Source organism: Poecilia latipinna, unplaced genomic scaffold, assembly GCF_001443285.1.
Source record: "Poecilia latipinna isolate Pla-1442-1.1 unplaced genomic scaffold, P_latipinna-1.0 Scaffold1643, whole genome shotgun sequence".
NCBI lineage: Eukaryota > Metazoa > Chordata > Actinopteri > Cyprinodontiformes > Poeciliidae > Poecilia > Poecilia latipinna.
The window spans coordinates 130,779-149,019 of NW_015114259.1; the positions used below are offsets into that span (position 1 = coordinate 130,779).

At 38.6% G+C, this 18,241-nt stretch overlaps 1 protein-coding gene across 3 annotated transcripts; it reads right to left on the reverse strand.

Annotated features, from left to right (window-relative positions):
• Window positions 1-213: 213 nt before the first annotated feature.
• Window positions 214-17,965, reverse strand: LOC106964236 (ceramide kinase-like protein). 3 transcript variants are annotated; one of them, XM_015059632.1, is made up of 12 exons: window positions 17,551-17,941; window positions 11,978-12,109; window positions 11,289-11,352; window positions 9,194-9,324; window positions 9,043-9,117; window positions 5,430-5,607; window positions 5,164-5,229; window positions 4,333-4,370; window positions 4,116-4,221; window positions 3,946-4,042; window positions 2,084-2,280; window positions 214-876 (listed from the first exon to the last, which is right to left on the reverse strand). In XM_015059632.1, the coding sequence occupies exons 1-12, from the start codon at window positions 17,570-17,572 to the stop codon at window positions 798-800; spliced, it is 1,185 nt and encodes a 394-aa protein (XP_014915118.1). In that variant the 5' UTR covers window positions 17,573-17,941; the 3' UTR covers window positions 214-797. The 3 variants fall into 3 exon arrangements, with proteins under 3 accessions (XP_014915118.1, XP_014915119.1, XP_014915117.1); XM_015059633.1 differs by having other exon boundaries at window positions 4,116-4,218; window positions 17,551-17,935; XM_015059631.1 differs by lacking the exon at window positions 214-876 and having other exon boundaries at window positions 884-2,280; window positions 17,551-17,965.
• Window positions 17,966-18,241: the final 276 nt, after the last annotated feature.

Below are 18,241 nucleotides of genomic sequence, written 5' to 3' on the forward strand. Positions count from 1 at the left end.
ACGCTGAAAATTATTAAAATGAAACTCCACCGACTTTGCCAAAGAAATAAATGACATTTACTTGAAAGAGGCTTTTAGAAAAGTAAAATGTATCAGATCATTATTTTAACTTCCTGTATTCTGTGAATGCAAAGTGTTGAAACAACTTCATCCATTGTCTTTTACAAGTCATAGAAATACACATCATGCAAGTGTTTGAATGTTTTATTACATTTTTATTTTTTATGAAAGTTTGTTCTGCACTGGAGCGTCTCACTGCTTTTATCAATACTCCCCTATTAAAATAAAGGATTTTTTTTTTATTTAAACATTTGTTCTTTTTTATTATTATTATGACCACAGAATAATGTGGAAAAAAAACAAAACAAAAATCTTGAGAAATATTCACTTATAAAACTTTTGGATCAGTAAAAATGAGGTAAAAATGTGAGTAATTTCAACGCAAACACCGTCTGTGTTGTGTAGAAAGCAACATTAACACAGAATGTGGAGTTTTTAAAACAAATGAGACTTGTAAACATTAATTTAAATGTAAAAGAATGGTTATTAGCCACTTTTATAATAAGTCACATATTAACTTCAGAGATGAGCTGCTGCTGTAGATGCCCACTGTTAGGTACGGTGGAGGATGTGTGATGATATGGGTCTATTTCTGTAAATCTCTTAGCCAGACAATTAGCTGACAAACAATTTTTGTCACTTTATATCACAGTAACATTGGCAGTAAGAACCGTTATCTAGGAATCGTCTGTGGGACTGGTTACCATGGTGACAGAAGCTGGCGCTTCCTGTCGCTCTCAGATGCAGCTGCAGGTGACGGTTGACTCTGCCTCATTTACCTCCTCCCCATACAGAGTGATGAGTCTCGGATGAACCCTAAACACAAACAGCGATTACGAGGCATTCTACAAAAAAGGGGGCAATTCAGTAAAGCAACCTAAAATCTTTTACATGGCATCAGTCTGTTGATTTTTAATTCTCAAGATAGTTTTTTAAAGATGTTTTCAGTTTGAAGAATAACTGTATTAAATGCTGCTCAAAGGTTGCTTGTATTTATTTATTTGGTTAGTTAATTTTAACTGTGTCTAGCCGAATAGCAATAGGAAGAAACCTAACAAATTTACTTTACAAATGGAGCATTAAAGTTCTCTCTGTTCTTTACTTAAAAAAAAAAAACATAATTAGAAATTGTTGTGGTTTCATTTAAATCAAAATAGACATGATGGAAAAGCAACGGAGAAGAGAAAAAAGAAAGGAAGAGAGTTGAGGAAGATATAGGATCTAGATAATAGACCCAGGAAGTCTGCTTCTACACCGACAGGAAGAGAGAAAAAAAAGGCAACTGAGAATCGCAGTGACAAATAACACAACAGCAACAATGCCACTTAAAAGAACCCAGTACAAATTAATAACAATGTATATTCAGTGGCAACTACAACCCAAGATAGTGTGTCTGCAAGCACCAGAGAGCGTACTGAGTGGAAAGCTGCTCATATTTATGACAGGATTTTTTTTTTATTTGACCTTATATGGATGAAGAGTACTAATATGGGTGCTTGAGGATAAAAGACTTTAGAAAAGAGTGATTACTCCAAAAGGCAATAAAGGAAGAGAAACAGCATGTCTGACTGTCTTCTCAGCACAAAAACACATGTGCATGGTAACCCAGGAACCCAACTCAGCAGCTTGTGGAACCTCTTTATAGATGCTGGAAGGGAGACTTAATGCAAACTGACTTCATCTAGCAGATTTAGAGAAACTATATCAAAAGTGAGGAAATAAACAGTAAAATTTTTTGCCCAAGTTGGTTCTTTGTTGTCTTTTTACAAATCTGCTTTACATTCAGAATTACTTAAAACTGGCCAGCTTTAGTCGTGGTTGATTGTTTTAAGGTGTGAGTGAAAGTTTTTTTTTTTTTTTTTTGCTGAAGCAGATGCATTTAAAGAATCTTTCTATACTCCCACGAATAAAAAAGACGGTGTTTTGGGTGAACTGACCTTATTTGACATAACAGCGATTATCAAATAAATCCAAGGAATCACTGGTGATTTGGGTTTTAGTCCTGAAACACAGATAGTCCCACCTGATGAGCACTTCATTGGCGATCTCCACCAGCTCTCCGTCGATGTTCCAGGGCAGAGCGGCTCGCTCTGATTGGATGATGGGTGTATTTTTGGAGTCTCCCTCGTCTTCGCTCTCCTCCTCAGACCAGCCAATCAGTGATCGGGGTCGAATCCTCACCGCCGACACGGAGTGCGTCTCCACGAAGGGGAAGCTAAACTGTAGAAAGACAATCAGGACGTCACCGTGGACGTATGTGTGTCTAAGCTAAGCTGGTGAAGACTGTGGATCTTTGTAAATCTGTGTTAAGCAGCTTGTTCTGGTGCGTCGGGTTCCTTTCCTATTTACTGTCCTCTGTTGTGATAACACAAGGCGCCAGTGGGGGGCAGCAGAGACTAGCATTGTGACGATCCATATGCGTGCAGGTGTTTCTTGGGAGGATTTCTCTCTTTGTCTTTTCCGTTTGATTTGCAAATAACCACTAGAAAGTGTCATATAAGCAAGCAGTCACTTTGTCTTTTTTTGTGGTTTGTTTAGATGTTGTTGTTGTTTGTTTTTTTTTACCTCAAAGTAGCTTGAAATTCAATTTAACATCAAAAAATTATAATCTATGACAAAACAACTTGTTTCTCAACTAGACCGACGGCTCCATTTTGTTTGTCGCAATTTTCAATTATTTGGAATGACTGTGGCTTTAAAATAATTACAATTATTCACATCAATTTTTTTTTAAGTGGCCTGTATATGGTTTATATCCTCTTGCAACTTTGTGTTTTATCTCTCAAAGTGCATGATTTACAGACATTAGTTTTAAATGTCGGGTATGTTGTTTCATTGCTGAAAAGACTGATGAGAACAGAATACAATAATGTTTTGGGAGGACATTATTCTGAAATGTACACACTTGGTTGGTATATATATATTTTTTTTTTTTATATGTAATTTTTTTTTTTATGATACAGCTCTGGGAACCTTAAGAGGAAACAGCCCAATAGTGAGAAAGTCCCGCTTAAGCATAAAAACATTTGACCTCTTACAGCAGAAACAAACTTTAACCGATGGGATTGGGTTTCGATGTTCAAATCTTCCCAGTCAGTCAGAACCTGACGTCGTCGCTGAACTTGATGTCTTCTATATTTACATGGTAGCTAACCGAATGTAGGTCACTCAGTTCAATGTGCTTTTCCCTTTTGCTGGACAGTCACCGTCAGTCACACTGTCAGTATATTTAGAAAGTGGGTTAACGTTTAGTCTCTCAAGCCACAGCAAGCCATGCTAAATCAGGCTAATCTGCATGATAACTATTTTGTTTCCCTTAGAAAGAGGTGGAGTTTTAAGAAGACGAGGTCACAAGCTGATGAAAATCCCATCAAGGTGCTCCTGACTGCGTCCCGCTGGTGTTTATTACTGCTGGTTTAAACAACAACACTTCTCATCATTAGACTGTAAAATAGGAAAAAATGGACGAAATGCAGATGTCTGATTTCAGAAAAAGAAAGACCAGAAGGCATATTAGGAATACGGATACTTATAAATGGTAGAGGATTCATAAAAAGAAATTACGATCTCACCATATGGCTCAATAATAGTGGTTAATATGTTTAGTATTCATACTGTTTCTGATTTGTGATGGAGTTGGTATGCCGTGAAATGTGACTGACAACTTTTCTGCTTGTCACTAACCTCAAAATCTAAACATAAAAACATTTAGATTAGGCATTAAGACTTTCTAACTGATGCTGTTTAAAATCAGATGTAAAAGCCTAAATCTAAGATTCAAAACAATATTTTAAAAGACACACTAACATTACAATGCAGCAATGTAGAATTAATCCTTAGCATAAGTTGCTCTGATAGTTGATGCTACTTCATTGTTCCTCTCACCTGTCCACTAGAGCTGCTGTACTGCTTGAGGTGCTTGATGAACTCTGACCTGGAAGCATTACCTACTGCGATCAGTGAGGCGCTGCCATTGTCTAAACTGTCACAAACAGGAAGTTTAGAGAGAGTTATCAGAGAGTTAGGTATTATAAAACTGAGAGCTTAAGGTATACCTGGTGTTTGGAGCCAATCCCTGGGGCGCGTGTGGGCTCAGACAGGGGATAGACATGACGCTGATGCTGAGGTACAAACCCTGATTGGTCATCCAAGACTCCTCTGCTTCAACACAGACCAATCAGAGCGAGCCAAAGTAAAGCCGGGTTTGTTAACAGAGGTAGGAAATTAAACCCGCTCAGGTCTCAGTTCACATTTGCAAATTGCTGTCCTCACCTGACTCTGTGTCCAGTTCTTTGTCTTCGCCCTGGTCTCTAGAAAATGGACGAGGGAGGGTGTATTTAAAAAAGGTGTGTTCACAGACATATATATATATATATATATATATATATATATATATATAAAAGAAAGGAGGAGAAACAACAATTAAACCAGTTATGTAGACATTGTTCTAGTTTTGAACATAAACTTCACAAATACAAGGAATACAAGTAGATGTTTAACCTTTACTGTTCAGATCTGCAAAAAAATAAAACAGTTTCATAAACCCCCCTCAATAACCAGAGACACATTTTAATATTCTGTATCTTGTATAAATAAACTCCCGAAAAAATAACAGTAAGGAAGTGTTTCTTTTATCAATTTAGTCTATTTCATCCAGTTTTAACTGGGTGATCAAAATGGTATTTACATTTTTTATCAATTAGATATTTTCTTGCACCAATGAATAAGGAGGTAAACTGTGAAATGAAGTCATGGTTGAAACAGAGTTTGACTGCTGTTTCAGTGTAGGCACTATGCAAGACAAAACGCATCACATCATAAGTGTAAAACATCGCCCTCTAGTGGTGACAGTTTCCTTTTATTATTGGAAAAACTAAATGTGCCACATTAAGCAAACTATTGCTGATAGGAATAAAGCAATTACATAAAAAAAAAAAATAAAATAAAAAAAAAAAAAATAATAATAATAAATAGCATTAAATAAATAACAGACTAAATAACTTACAGAGAAAAATGATTTAATCCAGTAATGTTAACATTTTACTATTTCTCTATTCTCTATTCCCCTTAAAACCATTAAGAAAATCTATGAATGCGTCTTACTGTTGTCCAAACAAACTGCTTTCTGAGCTTTTTGCAGGTAAAAATGACAGCTGGCAGTCCTCTGGCCTGATGGAGACAAACAGAAAAAGAAACACTTCATTTTCAGCTCACCATAACGAAAATCAACTTAATTTGACTCATTTATGATGTAAAACAGGACCATGAAAAATACATGTTCAAATAGTATCGTCACTTATACTGACTGCCATCCTTTCCTCTTATGAAGTAAAACATTTAAATGACTAAAAGGAAAGAAAATGCGTCACCTCAGCCTGGCCAAGGTCTTCACCACGGCATATTCTCGTCGCCGTGACGATGACATCCACCTCTTCTTTTCTGCCCTCGCTAAGCTCTGGCCGCCAAAACCAAACATGGCAGAGAACCCGAAACGCACCAGCTGACCGCTGGACGAGAAGCTGCACATGTCCACCTGCTGCAGGTGACCTGAACACAGACAGGAGAGACATTCAGACAGGCAGCACTTCCAAGAAATCGCTGATCTGTCATTTTGTTGCCTTTTCTTCTCAGCGTAATCAAAAAGAATTTAAAAAACAAAAAAAAAAAAAAAAAAAAAAAAAAGGAAGACCAAATTGAACAGAAAAGCACCTTGGAAAAGTAAACACACCAGCTGAACGTCTGACAGATTATTACCACAGAATTAAGCGTTTTCATTGGGGAGATTATGTGAGAGACAAAATAGGAACGTTTTTTGGGAGGTAAATATCCACCAGCTTCGTATGTGCATACACTGAAGTTGTTGCCCATTTTTGTTAGCAGAAAATTCAGTCAGATTCTCAGTTGAATTCTGGTCTATCCCATGAACATACTGCGATCTAAACCGTTCCACAGTAGCTGTGTTGGATCGCTGTCCTGCTGAAAGGTGAACCTCCTGCAGCCTCAAGCCTTTCATCGCCTCAGCAGGGTTTGTTTTTTTTTTCTCCAAAGTTGTCATCTGTGTAGCTCCATCCATCCTGCTCTCATCAGCTCCTCTGTTCCTGAATGGGACCCACACAGCACTACTCTGTCTCCACCGTGCTTCCCTGTGGCGATGCCTCTCTCCAGTCCCTCCAGCATGGACCTATTGGCTGAGTTTGCCTGAATAACAATGTATTAATACATTTATTGTAATGTTCTCTACGAAACCTCTGAAGCCTTCACAGAACAGCTGGATTAATACTGAGATTAAATCCCACACAGTTGCAGTCTGTAATTATCAAATAAATAATTAAATGGCATTCGAATGTCATCGGTTGCAACTGATTTCATTTATAGTCGACTACAAACATACAACAAAGCTTTTCAGATTTTAAAATCCGGTTTGTCCTCTAAATTGCTTTACAGAATGATGTTATATTTATAGTCTAACGTTGTCCCAGAATTTATTGAAATTTGACGTTGCCACCAGTTCACAGCAAAAAGAACTACAATAGCAGGAGCCATGTTTAAATATAGCTGCGAGGAAGCAATGGCCACTAATAGTGACCTCAAACAAGAACGCCTTCTGGTCTCACTTCGTTCCTGGAATGGTTCCATGCGTGGAGAGACCCAGATAAAATGCTCTAACACAGAACCTCGCTCATGATTTCCTCTCCGACGACCTCAGGAGGCAAAAAAAAAAAAAAACAACCCACAAAGCAAATGGAGTAAGAAGAATCTCATTTAATATGAACTCATAAACACGTCCTTTTGAGAAAATGCTCGATTAACCTCCAGATGGGTGTACACAATTTGTCACACACACTCGGTACCAAACACAAACACGGAGCGTGCCATCTGGCCACATACCTGCTGTAACCTACTGAACTGCAGTCTCCTCACCTGTCTGTCCTACCGCCTGTCTGTCTGTCTGTCTGTCTGTCTGTCTGTCTGTCTGCCTGTCTCTCTGGCTGAATCTGATTTCCTCACCATATGGCTTGTTGTCAGTGTGTTAGTGGAGCTCCATGTGTTGAGCGGGATTAAAGCTGACACGGTCAGTGTGTCACCGAGATCAAGCCTACAGCTAATTTTAAAGGCTTGTCTAATATTTATAAGCAATGTAAACAAGGGAGGGGGAAAAAAATAATAAAAATCTGGAATGTTCTTTTTCTTAACCTTAAACATTTCCATCCGTCGTCATAATGTTTAGGTCTGCATTATAGATTTTTATGAGCAAGTGATCAGGCGGGCATGCAGAAAACGACAAGTGTTAATATTATCTTATACATTCACATTTTATTAATATTAATGTTCTCTTTATGAGTTCTTTCAAAAGCCCAGAAAAAACAGGCTTGACATGAATCTATTCATTTTCCAAAGCTGCTTCGTCTTGTTTCGGGTCACAGGGGGCGTGGTGCGTATCTCCAGTGAAAGGCCAGACAAACTGTATTGGTTGCCATTTTATCACAGGGGCTTACCAAAACACACTCAACGCACACAGACACACACCCCGAGCTAAGAGTAATTTAAGTGAGAGAAATTAACTTAAGGTTTTTAAGTGTAAAAGAAGCTGGAAACTTGACACAGAAAGTCATCAGCTGGGATTTGAACTTAGGAAGTTGCAACTTCGAAACAACACTGTGAATCACTTTTTTTTTTTTTTTTTACATTTCTCCTTGCAAAATATGTTGAAACTTAATAATATTTTGAAATTATTTTCCTTTAACTGTACAATAATACAATATTTATCGTCACATAAAATTTGAATAAAATACATTGAAGATTGTGGTTGTTCTGTGACAAAAGAACATTTTTGCTTAACACCAGGCAGACATTTAGTGCCACAGCATCAAAGAGGCTAACTCAGGAAACAACTGAGCTTCATTAAGTGATGAAAGAGCTGTCCGGGAATAAGTCTTTGAGTTATTAGACAAGGTTCAGAGTGAAATAAACCAAGTTTGATGACAACAACAAAAAAACAGTGCATGAGAAGGTGATTTATCAGCAAATTATGAGTAAATTCAGATCAGATTTATGGAAATAAAAGCCTGATTCAGTTCATCTTTATGGGAAAATCATCTTGCTTTACTTTGACTGCTCTCTGTTGTTCAGATTTTACTCCTATTAGTGTCACTTAATACTCCCAGTTTCTCTCTCTCTTTTTCTCTGTCACACACACACACACAGACACACACACACACGCGAACACACACACACACACACACACACACCAGCTACCAGTATTAATTATGCATGATGAACCATCTCACCAGAAGCTGTCAAACAAAAACAACAACACGCCTTGCTTCAAACCGATTGGCCGACAGGTTTACCTGAGAGGAAATGGAGAGAGGTGAGGAGAGGTCAGTGGGGGAGGGGGGGACCACAAGCAGCAGGGAAAACCTGTGATTTAGTGAAACCGATCCGACAGTCGGACATCTGTCGTTTTCCTCCCTCCAGAGTCCAGTACCACCATCTGTCTGCATGTTTGTTGTTTTTTTTAAACTCTGGTCCCTTCGCCACTCAAATGGAACGACAGCCAATCGCATCGAAGCTCAGAAACAATAAGAGCTCCTGATTGGTTTTCACCTTGACGTTTGAACAAATTGAATTTAACAACAGATTTACTGCGGGCGGAAATCAATCCGAACGACCTGAGGATATAGACGTAAAGTAGACAGAGTGTATTTAACACAGATGTTCAAACTGGTGATGGAGAATGGAGAGAAAGCAAGCATGCTTTCTGACAATAAAGATAAATGAAGTCACGTCAATATTCATTGGGAAATATATTGCACTGATGTTTGTTGGTGATTTGTAAACAACATTCACCCTTTCGGATACATTTTTATGGGATCTTTTCTATTAAAACACACATCAAACTGTGTGCAGGAGCTGGAGAAAAAAAAAACAATCCACCTATAAAGTCTGACCTGGTCTGAGTTAGGAACAAAGGGGCCGTACCTAGAACAACGTGGAGAGCTGCTGTGACTGGATCTCTGACTCCATGGACTGAACAGGAAACCACATCTGTAGAACCTGTTGAGGCAAAAATGAAAACTCGTGAAGCTTCCCGCAGGCCCGGCTGCGTTTCTGCTGCATGAAAAGGTCTTACCGGCAGGAATGATCCCCAGTGGCAGAGCTGCTCTCACTGGGTTTTCTGGAGAATCTGCATCTAGCTGAGCTCGGAGAACCAAAGCGTGGCACAGCTCCGCCACCGATCCGTCCCCACCGACACACACCACGCTGGAGGACAGGTGAAGACACGTCTCCATCAGGACAGATGGATGCAAGAAACAACTCTACGCTCTTATTGTGAAGGTGAAGGCATTTTGTAAACCTTTAAAACTTCCTTAAACTCCAATAAAAATCTTGAAAAGTTGCGACTCTCTAATAGAAAAGGTTTTAAATATAGTTTTATTAATTCAGTTAATAGTTCAGTCAACTTTTTTAATGCTTGTATTTTGTACAAGAATGAATGATTCAATATTGTGATCAAGGTCCCTTGGTTTATATTTGTCTTCTACAAATATAAGATGACAAATTTAATATAAAAGCTGAGTGAAGCTGGAGAAGAGTTAACTTTAGCAGTGTGGTATTAGCACTATGCAGTGAGACGCTCCATCTTCATGACTGTGTTTGCAGTAAATAGGAGATAAACTGGCTCCGCCTCCTTCCCCCTCTTCCTGGGGATGGGATTACCTGAAACTCTGGTCGCCACGGTGACAGTCAGCCTAATTGGCAAATGTAGGTTTCAACCAAATCCTCACCAGTGCAGCCTCACACACACACACACACACACGCACAAACGCGGCAGCTAGCTTAGCAACGCTGAGCTAATCTTCTCTAAGCACATTAAGCTTTATGAGTGCTGAGCACAAAAGCTGCTTACACACACACCCAGACACACACACACACACTCTTATACACCCAACCACAGGTAGAGCGACAAGAGCTTCATAAAAGTTTTATATTCTTCAAGAACACAAGGTTTTGAAACAGTGTGAAGCAGTTCTTAAAGCTCACTCTGGGGCAGGTCAATGTGATTTATGTAACCTGTGTGTGTGTGTGTGTTTGTGTGTGTGTGTGCGCGTGTGTTTGTTTGCGTGTGACTGCGTGTGTGTGAGAGAGAGAAATCAGTCTGGGTCAGTGTGTTTTAGTGTCAGCCTCCCACAGTAAACCTCTGTTTGATTACACGTCTCACTTCAGTGCGTCACAAACTCATACATGTCCAACAGCTCCATCAAAGCTGCATCTTCGACTGATTTGACACGTCAGATAGTTTTTACAAGGAGAAAAAAACTACATCAAACTTTATCGTGTGAATTGTAAAGTCACCTGTAATCACTTGGTCAATTCCACACGCAATAACTCCTGGGTTATTATGTCTTAAAATAACCCAGGAGTTTTAACTAAACACGTTTTGATGTGGCCCAGTCAGAGTGCCCCATATGAACTGGGAAACGGCAAGAAAGACTTTCAACCTCAACGATCGTCACCAGAGAAACACGCAAAAAGCTGCTCAGCAGTTATAAGAAGGGATGTCGAAAGATTTCTAATTAATGAGAAGGATAATTAATACGATGCAATTTTTAGTGAAATGGGGACAAAAACAATTATTTTTTTTATCTTTTAGTTGACACACTTTTTACACTGTGTTATGGCTTATTTTTTAAATGTATGGGTCAGTTCCTATAAAAAAATAAACATCTTTATTAAATAAGAATAATTGCCAGGAGTTTGAAAAATGTTGGGCTTAATTGTAGCTAGTACAGAACTAAATGTGCACAACATTCAAACTTTAACAAGGAGATTACAAAACCCCTTGTTTTGTAATCAGTTTCAACTCACCTACATTGGAGGTGAGTTGTGAGTTTTTAAATCACTCTTTCTCAGTTTTAATGTTAGACATAATCCACTGTAACCTAATTTTGAGGATGGAAATGAAATCTACTGTCAAAATGAACGAGGGTCGATCCATATTTGACCCAGAGCTGGGTTAAATGACGTTCTTTTCATCTAAATGGTACCAATAAATATATATGGCATAAAAAAATGGTTTAGCTACCAAAATGTTTTGCATAGTCCTTCACACAAAACTATGGATGAACAAACAAGATTTCGAATGAAAAAGAAAACTTCAATTCCAAAACATGTATTTTATTTCATAAAAATCAAGAGATATGAGAAATAAAAGAGAAACAACTGACCCATCGTATTCATCCAGTTTGCATTCCTTCATCACTGAGAGAGCATGACCCTTCCTATCAGTTACTGCAGAGACGGACAGAAAGAAAGACACGTAGGGACAGACAGAGGGAGAAAAAGGAGAGGTGAGCAGATGGAGAGTCACTGAGATGGACAAAGATAAAGTGTTCATGCATGTGTGTGGTCAGATGTACATGGTTGTGTGTGCTTGATAGCTGCCAAAAGAAAAAGTGGGACAACGGATATCGTGCCATCTGCTGAGAGAAGGGAAAGAGAGAGTTGAGGAGTAGCTGTGAGAAAAGAGGAGAGGGAGATGCAAGCAGGAGAGGCGGAATCGTAGAGAAGATGATAGAGGAAAAGAAAATGAGAATAGGGAAAAAAAAAAAAAAACAGGGAAAGGAGATGAGAGGAAGTTGTGTCCCTCTGTCTTAACAGATGGACTTAGCTCCGCCTCCAGGATCAGGTTACCTAGCGACCAGAAACTGCCATTAGCTCTGACCTTTGGACCTGGACACTTAAGCGCACACACAGAGATTTCATATCATATTTTTGTTGTTGTTGTTATTTTTTTATGCCAATACAGAACAAATTCCTGTAGCAATTGAACTGATTCTTATCACAATAAAATAAACTGCTAAACTTGAATGGCCGTAAGCGTAGCAGAAAGAGATAAGCAGTGAGACGAGCCAACCTGTGATGTCAGTGCGGACGTCGGCCATCTTAAAAAGAGGAGCCACATGGTCTCTGTAGATGTGAACGGCCTCCTTCTTGTGGCTGCTCGGGTTGATAAACACCTTCACATACCTGGGCCGGGTGCTGAACCCTGCACACACACATGGATACACCCGCAGTGAGCCCCTCCATCACTGCCACCCGCGACGCGTTTGAGCAAACTCTGCAGGATCTGGTTTACAGTAAGCAAAACCGATACTGCAGAGTTAACAGCGTCCGCTCACATTTACGTACATTTATGTAAGTTGCAATCAGGGTCAATAGCTTCAAATTGTCAAGGACCAAAGATGTTTTCTTTATGCAGATTGTGTTAAAAGCAGGTTAAAAAGTTGCTCTATTAGTTTACAAAAAAAAAACCCACAGAAAAGAAACAGGTGAGGGATGTCATCAATTTATACTCAATTGTTGAAACGTGCTTCATATTTTTCAAAATCATTTCTCTAATCAAAAGCTATATGGTTATTTTAACATGACTCAATGCTTATTATCTCCGAATGAATCAGTTAAAGGGGTTTATCATTCCCATCTCTTTAGTAATATAGAACATTAACTAGAGATTAAAAAACGTTGTTCCAATTTGCTGGGCTTGATGGGTGTGCTTAAATAGATTTAGTCTCCACGTATTCAGTGCAATCTGCTTTGTGAATCGAGCGCAGATATAAAGCAAAACATTGGTAAAAAGGGAGCACACTGCATGGCTATTGGTTATAAATAATGAATTTAGTCCTAACAACCCAGAAAGAACCAGAGTCGACTCCTCAATGACGAGTTAATCACGTAGAAACTCTTACAGCTTAGACTACAGCTCCCATTTCTGGAATATGAACAAGTCTGTGTGCATGTATGTGTGTGTGGTTTTACAGGATTGTCTCCAAAATACACACATTCGCCGAGGCTCCCCCCACACTGCTCATCATTAGGCAGATTTAGAGACCGCATTATGAATCCCCATAGACTAACTTAGATCAATACACACACACCAGCTCCATTATCCAGCTCATGACTATAATCTGCTCCCACCAGGCCGTGACCTCGCCCTGTTAATGACCCCACTTGCACACACAAAGTGCACCTCCTACCATCACTCCATGGTTCTGTCCAGGTTCTCCGGAGATCTTATGAGGAGCCACCTGACACCTTCATCATATCGGACCCCCAGCAGTGCAAGAAGCCACACCCGCTGTCTTTAAGCATCCTGTCCAATATTTATTACATTTTTGTTATTGTATCTCTATTTATACGGGTCAGCCACCATATTATTTGGAGGTAAAGTAAGTATTAGATGTGTCATGGGTTTTTCTTTTAATGGGGACGAGATAAAATTCACACCAGATGTCAGCAACAAGCCAAAATTATCCACACGGCCAAAGAATATCGAAGCAAATTCGTCTGCAAATGAAGCTACTGGTACAAAATATATATAATATATTTGCAGAAATTGATGAAATTGTGGAAAAGCCTTTTCTGGTAATGACAACTTCCAGCCATCTCTTGCAGGAGACAAGTCACATGAATTACTCAGAAGTGATTATGACCCATTTATTAAAAACAAATTGTCTTTGAAACTCGAAGGTCTTGTGGGTCCTCTGTATGCACTCTGATTGTTGCTTATTTCCACAGCTTTCCAGCTGGAGAATAGTCAGGTCATTAACAGTCGAATGGCTGGGAAATTTCAACTTGTTTTATCTTCCAATTGTTATCAAGAATGTCTTGGTGAGTTCATCCATTCATTCTTTCTTCAGTTAACTAACGTATGCCATTCTTTGGCGTTATGTTTTTGGGGTGATATACAGAGTTCCTCGAAACAAGGTGTATGAAATTAATTCAAAAGAGTTCAACGTCGGGGTTTTCTGATTTGACAGCATTTCACTGAATCGTCCAGATGTTCTGCAGCCAGCTTTAAACAATGCTTTTTCTTCAACAGTGGAGTCTTATGCAGCTTGTTTTCAAAAAGACCATTTTTGAGTGAATTACTTATTTTCATAGAAAAAAAAGAAAAACAAATGTTTAAAGGTATTCCTGAAAATCTTCATGACATTCAAATTTTTGACCCATAATTTAATTTTGCAGACAAATTCTTCTTGATTAATTTCTATGTGTAGATTAATTGGATTGTTGCTGAAATCTGGTGTCAATTCATGATCTTATTGGAAATATTTAAACTGAGGAAAAGACTGACAGGTTTCAGTGTGTATTTCACCCTGCAATTTATTTTTGTTGAGATTTTTTTTTCATTATGGTTTATGAGTAAAAGGAATTGATGAAGGATAGCTGTTAAGTCTCCATTATTCAGGAGCCACAGACGAAAACAGTAAAACTGGATGAGCTAATGAGCTATTTTTATTAAAACAAAATCAGGAACTACAAAACCTCTCCTCTGCACAAATCATAATTTAGGTTTCCATCTTTACTTAGAGTCCCATCCTCAGGGGGCTGTAAAGAACTGTAATTCTCTCTCCTTGCTTTCATGAGAGCTGCCACCAACTCAATCACAGAGAGTATCAGGAGTCGATTCTGTTCAGTTCTGATGTGTTTCTCAGAAGACGTCTCTCGGTCTCGGTCAGTAGCATGTTGCTTTGGTTTTCCAAACCGTTGCCATGGTAAACAATCTCTGTGTTGTCATGGATCAGTGTTGAATTTCCGACACAGGACTTGAAGCTCAACTGCTGAACGGTGTTGACAAAAACAGAGGCTCCACCTGAGGTCACAAATAAAGGCATGAACTCAAAACACACCTCGGTTAAGCTTTACTAGGATTAAATTAATAAACCTTAACTTTATTACTTATAGAGTTTCAGTAACAGTTTGGTGCTTTATGAGCACTAAAATGTTTAGTATACCATGAATATTTTGATGTTCGGTATATAGTTCAGTATGTATTTAGCCTGTTACAATTCATAACTTTTGAACGTTTCAACTTTTTCATTAAAGCCAAGAACTTAAACTTCATTTTCTGTCATTCATGTGATTGACTATAAAGCCTGAAACAGAACCGTGACGTAGGAAGGAAAAAAATAGATGGGCTTCTGGTTTTTATGCCAAAAAAATTTTCAAAACTGTGGTATGCATTTGCATTCAGTCACACTAAGTTAAAACTTGAGGATTTTGGTTTGGACTTTTAGTATACGACTATACTTGATCTAAACCCCTCAGCTGAAGCTCTGCTGTGCTTAGGGTCACTGGTCTGCAGACGGGCAGCCTCTGCCCCAATCTGAAGTCTTTAGCTACCTCAAAATATATATATCTATATATATATATATATATATATATATATAGATATATTTTTTTTTACCAGGTTTGAAATATATTTAGAGCCTTAGATGCTCCCATCAACTCTGACGAGCTTTATTTTTTTCTCCTGAAAAAAGAAAACGTTTTCTGGCATGGTAGGAAATGTATTTCCAGTGCTAGCTTTCTGCAACACAGAGTTTTACTTGATGGACTGCATGTTATTCAGTAGTGCAGATTAAAGTAGGTAGAATTCAAATGCACATCACGCATTTCAGGTTTTTTTTATTGTAAAGAGAGCCAATGGCTTTCCCTTTCACGGTCGTGTGTCACTTTGTGTTGGTCGTTTACATAAAATCGTAACTACAAATGCATTTGAATGTGTGGTTGTGTTTTAAAACGTCATGAATATAATCACAACCTCAAAGCTACAATTTTTGAAATGTCCAAAATTACTTTGATTATTGCATCATCAATCTTTGGAAATGTTATCATACTTATCATCATACATTTTGATGCGTCGACCAACACAATGTAAACGTCCTACATGGCTGGATGGAAACAGTTTCACAAGTATTTGCTTGAGCTGTAATCGAAACATTGTGAATGAAGAAATTAATCCTAATTCTGGTATCCTGACGTGAACGTTCAGGGATGATCGGGAGAAATAGCAGGTTCACAACTGATCACAGAGGTTTTAGGTTTCAGTCCCCACCTCCTCCTGTCCATATGCTAAACACTCCATAAGCAAATGCGTCTTCTACTTAGTGTACGTGTGTGTCAGTGGGTCACACTCTGGATAAAAATACATTCAGACATCTCTTTAATATTTTCCACTCTGGTTTGCCGGCGTTATCAAAGGTTCACATTCAGATTTCTCCTTTGAAGTTGCAGTAAAACAAAGATTTTTTCCTGACAAACCAATAAAGAGAGAGCAAAGTAAAATAAGTAGGGGAGGGAGGAAGTAAACAGTCTGCTCTCATCCTGTCTCTATGGATACACAGGGCTTCACTAACAAACCAGTTAATGTGTAACACTGAGCTTGCTGTAAAGGGCCATAAAGTAATTTTGATAGACAGACATGCTTAGACTGATTTCTTATTTGTAAAAAAAAAAAAGACAAAACACAAAAAATACAATAATCAATATATGTTGCTTATATATGCTGTTCATTAAAACTTGAAAAATAAATATTTGGTTAATTGGTCATGATACAAGAAAATGATATATTTTTAGACTCATCTACCAACCATGAAAAGGATGAACTTTCAAGAAAGTCAAACTTTTTGAGAAAGAATAATATGTCCCAATTTCAATTGTATGATCAGCCATATGAGTTTATGAAACGCTTATAAAAAAAACATCCATTAATCACCATCACTTGCCAGAGGGAGCGCCAAACATCCAGGTGCTTGAAGTAGTTCAAGTTGCGAAAGAACACAATTTACAACATCACCCTAAAATGCACAACCTGTAATAAATAAATAATCCAACATGGACTTATCCATTCTAAATATGTCCTGAAATCATTTAAATAGTGAAGCAATGAATTTAAAATAGGAAAACAGAGGAAATTTAAACACTTGGCAGATGAAAAGACACTAAATGTGGATTTAAGTTCTGATAAAAAACATTTTAAGGAAATGATCAGTGATAGCTGAACCCCCCCTCTAAGTGGGTTTCTGTTACTTCAGGGCCCCATTCAGACAAAAATAAAAAGAAAAACTACTATAAAATTAAATCTAGTGCTACATCTGCACTTTGAGTAATTTAGTTCAGGGTAAGCAAACTATATGATTTTAAACTGATGAGATTTTGGTTTGATCCACCTTTCTTCTTCCATTGTTACTGCAGCTAAATTAAACTGCAATGTTCGCAAATAGCAGAAATTACAGATAGCTGTGAGACCTTCCTTGCTTAGTTTTGGACATTAGTTTTCTTAAAGTTGCACGGCGGAGCAGAAAATCCAAATAAAACCAAAGCTAAAGATCAGTAATGATAAAAGATGGCAATTTTACGTTTAGAGAAAAGCTGCATACTGGATTAAAATGTGAAGAGCATTTAAGTGATATCAGACAAATAGATTCTGTCCACTAAAATATTAAAAGTCAGTAAAAAATTGCATAGTGCGTAACTTATAGCTAACATGGTGTTAAAATATATTTCTCCACACATTATCACTGCTGGGGCTTTCTCCAGTAACACTGGACTGTAAGTCTGTTCAGCTGTTTAACAAGTGCAGTCAATTATTCCGTCGTCTGACTGCATGTATTGAAACAGTCTCTATACTGCATAAATACTTACCTTTTGTAGCTCTGACTGCCATTCAGTTTCTGCACAGCATTCTGCAGCTGCCTCACACAGCAAACGGGACAGAATGACGCTCTGGAAACAAGAAACAAGGTGCTCTCTGCTCGCCATTGTGCAACCTAATGTTCGGACCTAGAGGTTAAGAAGTGGCGACGGTGTTTGCGGCGGCGAGACTGCCCACTCTGCGGCACCAAGATCCATGCAACAATAGGCTTTTCATACTGACCTCTGGCTGGAAAATAGGCTTAATGTCCGCAGAGCAGCAGAGCGACTGACTGTGTTTACCTTTCACATCCACGCACACATGCAGAAATAGACTCCTACACTGCGGTGTTTAAAGTCACAAAGGCCGTCACAGTTTGATCTGCAGTGTGACCACTCGAGCTGACACTCGACCTGCGAGCCATTCATGAGCGTAAGTATGAGGCCCATAACGCGGCCTTGAAGAAGTTGTGACTTTGCTGCGGGGGCCTCAGGGGTAATCTGGTTTGATGGACAGACAGACGCGCAGTCAGACAGGTGACCAGCGATAACGTGTCAGGCTGATGCCATGGTGGGGGAGCGACGGTGGCCCGAGTGTCAACTTTGACCTCCTCATTTAATGATTGCTTGTAATGTCTCTGTTGGGCTCAGCATAGATGCAGAAGCAGAAAAAAAGCTGAAATGTAAAGCATGTTCCATACAC

Bases quoted from the DNA above. Each gene is read 5' to 3' on its own strand.
- LOC106964236 (XM_015059631.1), bottom strand. From the start codon at position 17,572: ATGGCAGTCAGAGCTACAAAAG. The intron at 9,325-11,288 runs GTCAGTTGTTTC...CCTGTCCTCCAG, and splicing joins AAACTGGATGAATACGATGG to CGTGGTGTGTGTCGGTGGGG. The intron at 2,281-3,945 runs GTGAGAGGAACA...GTCTTTCTACAG, and splicing joins ACAGCAGCTCTAGTGGACAG to TTTAGCTTCCCCTTCGTGGA.